Genomic DNA, 8,343 nt, shown 5'->3' on the forward strand with positions numbered 1-8,343 from the left:
CATTAACTGTTTCTTGAAAAACAAAATTAGTCTGATAATTATTTGTCCTCTTTTCACACTTCATACTCCAACTTTCTCGTACACAGAGAAACATCGTCAATGATGTCTGGTTTTCCAGTGGACCAGTAACAATAATTTTATGGATTTATGTAGCCATAGAGATCAAACCAAGCATTTGGAGAGAAAAATAAGATGTTTATTTTTTCATCATGCGCATTATTCACAACCCATGTACAAAATGTGCGCCATTTGACAGGATTGCCTGGTTGTAGGTCGTGACGCAGATAATTTTGTATGGTTTGATTTTCAACAACTTTGAAATTCCATCTATGGAAGAACGAGAAGTTCTTGCTTGTTGAGCAAGTCGTCTAATGAATATTTTAGTGGAATTTTCCAAGCAGTAATCGTCATCCAATGTTTCTTCCATCAGAATCCTTTTTCTCCTTTCTGTATTACTTAGTTTCCCAAAATTGACGTACCAATTTATGGATTGTTTCATGAACTGGTACCTTCAATTAGGAAATATTTCTGCAGATAGTCTTTGAACTTGATGAACAGACTCTGTACATATGTAAGAATCACATATGAACAAACAATGTTCTAAAGAAAACCTAAACTTAGCCATGTTAAACATTTTTAAAGGAATACTGTATTCTGAATACACACCCCATATTACAACAGCTGAATGACTCAAACTGACGACTGAGAACATGCTGCATGTGTGTGTTATAGTTTGACCTTGAAGTGGTAGGAACCAACTGGTACTGGGAAATCCCGCACACTGTCTTTGTTAGACTGAAATACCCAATATATTAGTTAAATTTGCTCTAAATGCTAGTTGGTGAAGGAACATTATTGTCTTGCTGATTGTTGTATGATAAAAGAACTTCAATTTCATTTATAAAAGAAATCTTACGACAATTTCTATTTTATTATTACAGCTACATCAGTTCAAAATTAATTCGTGTAGATTAGTGAGATGTCTGCTACTTCATTGTTTCAGGATTTACAGCAGGTTATTATCTGTCCTTGAGATGTTCTCATGAACTTCTGCCAATGAGACACATATGTGTACACACGCACGCACACATATGCACACACACACATACACACATTCTCTCTCTCTCTCTCTCTCTCTGTCTCTCTCCCCCTCTCCTCTCCTTCCCCCTGTCTCTCACACACACACACACACACACATATTCTGTCTATCTCTCACACACACATTACATTATGTTATATATTTTATTACAACATATTATGTTACCTCTTAGTTCTACTTTTACTTGTGATTGTCTAGGTTCCTTACACGCGCATTCCTTGGCAGCATCACGTGTAGAACAAGCATTGTCGGAAGTAGCATCGTCACTCAGTTCCTTCACCCCTCGTCCTGGTCCACAACGTGCCTGGTTACTTCAGTTACAAATCTGGTTGCTCTTGGCGGAGATCTATCTGTCCTTGGAGCAGGTCTCTGCTGCTACAGCTTGTATTCAAGAAGCCACATCTATTTTTCCACTTTCACATCATATAATGTACATGGTGAGTGCAAGTCAGAAATTAAGTTTTTAAAATATTATTATTCTGCTGGAAGTTGTCGAATTTCTGTTTTGCAAGTTATTTGTTTACAGTTGATGAATCTCATTTTGTTATTTTTTTTTATAGAGAGGGTTAGTCCACGAATACAAACAGGAATTTACAGAAGCAAAGTTGTGTTTCCAGAATGCCGTTGCTATTAATCCAACACATATAAAGAGCCTTCAACATCTGGTATGTAATATATATTGCACCTTGTACACTCCTCTTCCAAATAGTATTGCACCATTCATAATTAGTGAGAATTACAGACTGAAATGAACATGAATTATTGTTGAAGATGTCACTCTTGGAATTTTGATTGGTTACACAATATATTTTTTGTCTGTTTTATTCACTGGTATTATTGTTCAGGACACTCCACAAACCACTGAACAAAATAATTACGTCAAGCATGAGGAACCAACCATATGTTGTATTTATAAACAAGACTTCCGCCTATCAGGAACGAAGTCTGAGTTTATATATACATAATTATGTTACGTTGGTGTAATTGAAACTTGAACTTTATCTGAATTTATTTGAACCATAAGAGATGATGCAATTTCTTTCTTTGAGTTCTTGATGTCATGTGAACACATGTACTTGTTTTCAAACTTTGAACCAATTAAACTGGAAGTAACATGTTGTCAACATCAGTCGAGGCTCTTGCCAAACAATGCCACATCTGTGGCTTAGCCCTAGTGCATTGATCTTTCATCCAGGTGACTTGGGTTCGATTCCCATCGTGGTCGTGATGGAATTTATGATTGAAAAGCACATGTTGCAGGGAATTTTTTACGAGATACTCCAGTAGTAATTTCTTGCGCATGCTTCTCAAAATATCTTAGCTATTACATCAGTCCGTGTTATACTTACCACTCTCTCTGTTGTATGTACAATGAGTACAAGTACAAAACGAAGCGCAACAATGTCATGTAACTAAAATGCTATTTTTCCACATAATTTAGAAGACTATTAACACACTCCGAAACTGTTAAAAGTGAATATGTTAAATGTTTCACATAGGCCTATTAAATTTTAAACAAGGTACTGTGATAATAATAATAATAATAATAATAATAATAATAATAATAATAATAATAATAATAATAATGGCTTTATTTAACCTGGCAGAGTTTATGCTGTAGTGCCTTCTCTTACACTCAACCAGGATTAAAACTTGCTTACAAAGTTGTTGTTGTTGTTGTTTTCTAATGCCAGGCGTTTGACATTAAAGTCATTTGACCTCTTGCACTCCAATATTTTTCAAAGATATTATCATGACCAGCCACTGAAGCACAGATTTTGAGGTGTTCCGAATCCATTTCTTGGTTTGAGTTACACATTGGGCAGTTAGGGGACTGATATATTCCAATTCTGTGCAGGTGTTTGGTCAAACAATCATGGCCTGTTGCCAATCTAAATGCAGCTACAGACGATTTTCGTGGTAAATCGGGAATTAACTGTGGATTTTGATGCAGAGAGTTCCATTTTTTCCCTTGAGATTGTGTTATCAAATTTTGTTTGTTGTAGTCTAAGTATGTAGATTTAATAAATCTTTTCACAGAGTAAAACGTAGATTTAGTAACAGGTATGTAAGTAGCAGTGCTGTCCTTTGCTAAAGCATCCGCATTCTCGTTTCCCAGGATTCCACAATGGGATGGTATCCATTGGAATACAATTCTTTTATTGAGTGATATTAATTGAGAGAGCATTTTAGTTATTTCTGCTGTTTGAGATGAAGGTGTGTGTTTAAAGACTATTGATAGAATAGCTGCTTTGGAGGCTGACAATATAACTGCATTCCTAAATTTATTGATGTGACATAGAAGATTCCTGAGACTTTCACTTATTGCAATGATTTCACCATCAAAACTTGTTGTTCCATATCCAAGAGTTCTATAAAGTGAGAAGAGACAGCACGTAACACCTGCACTGGCACCTTGTTCTCTGGAGATCAAGGATCCGTCGGTGTATAAATGAAGCCAGTTTTGTGGAGGATACCTAATATTAATTGTCTCTAAAGACAATTGCTTCAGTATTTCAGTGTTTACTTCTGATTTCATATTTTTTCTGTTAAATTTAGATTATATTCTATATTTAATAGAGTTAAAGGGTTTGGTTTAATTTGTAAGTTTTCTTTTAAATTCGGAATGTTGATTTTCTGTTTTAATTCTTGAACAATGGATGTGAAACTTTTTTGAGTTTTCAATCTACAGAGAGGACTGTATGAATGCCAATTGTTTCCTGGTAATCTGATAAGTTACTTGCTTACAAAGTTGAACATACAACTGTATCGGATTTAGGTAATTACATAAAGATACAATTTACATAATGAAATCAAAAGAGTAGTTACATAAAAATTTACCTAATAAAATAAAAATAAACACAGTGGAATACATATTAATGTTGTTAGAATCAAATAAAAATCACATAATAAAATCAGAAGCTGATAATTCAATAAAATGTACACAATAAAAATAAAAGTATACACATTGGAATATATATTGGTATTAAGTTACAAGCAAATATGATTCACATAATTGAACCAGAAACCGAAATTGAATAAAATGTACACAATAAAAAAAAATCGGAAAACATATAAGCATTAAATTAAAAGAAAATGTATGACTAGTGTATAAAAAAGTTAGTCCTGCAGTAAGAGTGTGAATACGACACACAGTTTGTTCCTCGTGGCAACAGGTATCTATAATGTATCTGATCAAAGTACATTTCATTTGTGAGAAGAAACCCTAACTAATAGTGGAATACATTGGACTTAACATTATCATCATCCTGCTGGATATGGTAAGAAGATTGATTGAAATAATTATATATCTAAACAAAAGGAGTACAGAAAATTGATATCTGCTGTTTCCGTATAAAAATTAACCTTAGTTGGTCATTATTCTTGTTATCCTGTCACTCTAACCTATAAAATCTGTTCTTCACTTGTTCTTATTTCAGAAATAGAATTCTTCTCACTGCTGGGCACACATAAGAATGCGAGTGAATCAGATATTACTACCAACTAACAACCAACATCTTATTTTGTGTCCACAGGGACTAATTTATCACTACTTGGGCAGTCAGAGACTAGCAGAGAAAACATTACGAGATGCTGCTAGAATAGATCCTGCTTCCCATCAAACTTGGTGAGTACTGCTTGTCTTTTGTACGTCAGCATCATTGCATAGCAGTGTGAAGCAAAGTATATGTTATTCTGTTTCATGGAAAAACACATGAGACTTATATATTAGTGCAGTAATTGTCAACCTCTTTGATGATTAGGCCCTCCCCCTTTTCGTCACATTACCTTAGTGCGATCCCCCTGGCCTAAGGTGTAGAGTAGAATGTAGAACACAGTAATGTGATTTTAGTATCAATTTAAAAATAAGACAATTTATTTTATTATGATTTTATTTAACTCAAACTGTGATGTTTAAATTTCCATAGAACAACATTTAAAAATTACTGTTATTATTAGAAATATGCAACTGAAAGTACTGCGAGATCCAGATATATTAGATAGAGAACAATAGAATAAAAAAATTAAATGAACAATATGGTAATTTTTTTGTTTGTTTGATAAAACTACAGCACTGTAGAAAGTCCTATAATAGAGAGATTATTGTTATTATTAATTTGTTTGTGCTCCCCCTCCCCAATTAACTACTTTTCGGATCCCTACAGGGCCACGGCTCCCTGTTGAGAATCACTAGAGTGTGTGCAAGCATGTGTGTGCTTTTCTTTATTTTTGTGTTGGTTGTTAATAAGACTACAAAGTTCTTTACAAAGGCTTTGAGTAGGTAGGCAGAAGGACAATTGTGCCATATAGATAACCTGAAGTATGTTGTGCCTTCATTTCTTGGTTAGTTTTAATATTTTTCCTAGCTCTATTGGATATTTTCCTCAGTTTTCTCTTGTATTTGTTGTTGTAATGTAGTATTGTAAATTTTGTTTGGGTTGGTTTTAATGTAAAAAAGCATGTTTGTGTGTTGTGTCTAATGTTTTGGTTGGCTGAAAAAGTTCTATTACTTTCAACTAGCTGGTTCCATTTGTACTAGATATGAGGAAATTCTTTGGAATACGACGATCTTATATTTGTTGCTGAGAATTTTAGCAGTCTTTTGGCTTCTAATGTGAAGTTTTGTGAAACACTGTTTGTGTTTCTCAATGTACACCAGATTTTATTACAGTTTTTGAGTTTATATTCATAGTCTTCTCTTGCAGGTATGTTATTTCGTTGCCTAAAATAATAATATTCTACATGAGATCTTGTTCTAATGTGATATATTGATTGAAATTATTTTTTAACTTGACTTGAATGTCTTATTAATTGATTTGTGTTATCTTTTTTTTTTCCGTGCAATAATTGATTCTATATTCTGAATTGTAAAACGCTTCATTATGTTGTTTAAAAAAAAAAACAAAACTTTATATATATAACAATAAGAGAACATAGATACACGAACATAATTATACTATAGCTAAGACTATTATGATCAAATGGATATTTTCATGACAAATTAGAGTTAATGTAAATACCACTAACAAAATATTGTAACAATAATAATTCACAAAGTGATTTTATCCTACTTAACAATTTCACTTAATGTTTTAATTTAGAACAATATTATCTAAAAAACATATCAAACTGTCTTATACAAAATAAACTTTAATTCAGTTGTTATCTTGTATTAAAATCTGATCATTAGAATACAGGACCAGTACTGTAATTATGTTACGAGTTTTATCTTAATTCTCGGTTAAGATTCTTGTACATGTTTAGCTTTAATGTCTTCAGTGATGGAATCATAAGATGGAGACTAACAAGGCATTGCTGATGGTGGGATTAGCAATAGTATGTAGAGAAATTGTGAACTTTAGATTTAAAATAACACTTGTAACACAAAATACTATGCAAACTTGTATACTTGCAGGAACAAATTTTGGTATTCAGACAAGATGTGAAGTTCCATATTGATGATTTTACTACTTTAATCATATTGAAAAAATACTGTTGTTGTTGTTGTTGTTGTTGTTGTCTAGTGCCTTGCATCTGGCAATGAAGCCATTAGCAGTCGTGCTTTCCAATACTTTTGAACTGTAGTTTCTTCTGATCTTAATGCTTCACAGGTCTTCAAGTGGCTTTCATGTAACTGTTTTCTTAGCGGGCACCAGTTTTTACAATGTGGCAGTTACATCACCCTACTTAAACCCCCATTATGCAAGGGGGACCGCACCTGTCGTTGGTCAACGGGTCCTTCAGACCTAGCCGGGAGGACTAAATAGATGTTATTTAGATCCACCGACCTTTCCCTCATGTGCCGCTGAGGGACGCTGTTGTGCTGTGATAGGCCAGCACATACTATGTAAATGGCATTTCCTCCATCTTAGATGAAACAGTTATACTGCTGTGACTTGGTCCCCAGATCCTCATCTGTTAAAAGCAGGGTGTACCACGGGCAGGTTGAGGTTGGGAATTGGGTAGGAGAGGCTATAGGAGGCGCATCACTACCCCTGACACCCCTTGAAAAAATACTTCTTTTGATAATATTGCGTCTGTAATTGAACTAATTTTTTTTTTTCTTTTCAGGTACAATTTAGGAAAGGTATTGGAGTCTTTAGGTGAATTTGACACTGCAAGTGACTGTATGGCAACAGCACTGGAAGTGGAAATATCAAATCCTATACTCCCATTTTCTTCTATTCCCTTGACCTTCGACTGAGTAGAATGTTACATTTTGTTTAGGTTTATTACATATTTTATATTTTGCAAATAGTTGTAACATACGTAGCTGGGGTTGCAATCTTGTACACAATCTGCATTATTGGAATGTAAGTCAATGTATCTCGGATATGTTGAATTTCAATAGATCTAAAATTCGTATCTCCAGAATATAATTAGTGAAACGAAGTCTATGAGAATTGATATTTGTGAAACACTTGGAAACTTATTTACACAACCAGAGAAAGAAGACAAAACTACATATTTTGATTAAAGCACATATGTAATTCTACTGAAAAGTAATTATGAATGAACATTAAATTTTGGAGTCTGTTCTTATGTTTTTTTATTGATTATAATACATTGCATTGTTCACAATCTTTAAATTGATAACATTTTTGCCCACATGGTAGTTTAGTTTATTACTATGAATTTAACTGTGTCATTGGTTCTGTTTAAATTTTTACAAACAACACAAATTGCTGCATTGTACAATGTAAACTTCCCTTCGAGTGAGAAGAAACTGACATTGATTTCTAGCAAACATGTCATATTTTAATACATAGGGACCTCAATTTTTAGCATCTATTTTCATCAAAATTAGCATCTATTTCTCTCAAAATTATCATCTACTTCTTTCCAAAGGAAATTTTGTGCTTTCTACCTTTCATTTCTCAAAAGATAACATTGTGAACAGTTCAACGTTTTCCTCCTTCAAATTGCATTGTCTGTCTGAAACAACAGCACCATACTGTGATAAAATATGTTCACTGTCAACATTGTTTCTTGGTGTCCACAGTACTCGCAAACGACATTCTGAAAATGCTTCATTTTCCAATATGGCAATTGGAGAATTTACAAAAAATGTTTTAGCGTCTGAAGCATAGAGTCCCTGAATGGAATACTCTTTCATGAGCAGTTATAGTTGTTCACCCATTTTATGAAGGAGCACGTGTCTCACAAATTCAACCAACTATGCCAACATAACTAGAATAACTATCCAACTCTACTGTGATCTCAAAAGCAAATGGCTGAGTAAA

At 33.6% G+C, this 8,343-nt stretch overlaps 1 protein-coding gene across 2 annotated transcripts in view; it reads left to right on the top strand.

Moving 5' to 3' along the window:
* Positions 1-7,638, top strand: part of LOC138703602 (tetratricopeptide repeat protein 7B-like) — a 68,890-nt gene extending 61,252 nt beyond the window's left edge. For both annotated transcript variants that reach the window (XM_069831630.1, XM_069831631.1), the window contains 4 exons: positions 1,298-1,536; positions 1,660-1,764; positions 4,636-4,727; positions 7,172-7,638. In XM_069831630.1, the coding sequence (XP_069687731.1) occupies positions 1,298-1,536; positions 1,660-1,764; positions 4,636-4,727; positions 7,172-7,304 (569 nt within the window). In that variant the 3' untranslated portion in view covers positions 7,305-7,638. The remainder of the gene's footprint in view (positions 1-1,297; positions 1,537-1,659; positions 1,765-4,635; positions 4,728-7,171) is intronic.
* The last annotated feature ends 705 nt before the right edge of the window (positions 7,639-8,343 follow it).

This window comes from Periplaneta americana, chromosome 7 (genome assembly GCF_040183065.1).
Source record: "Periplaneta americana isolate PAMFEO1 chromosome 7, P.americana_PAMFEO1_priV1, whole genome shotgun sequence".
NCBI classification, from domain to species: Eukaryota; Metazoa; Arthropoda; class Insecta; order Blattodea; family Blattidae; genus Periplaneta; species Periplaneta americana.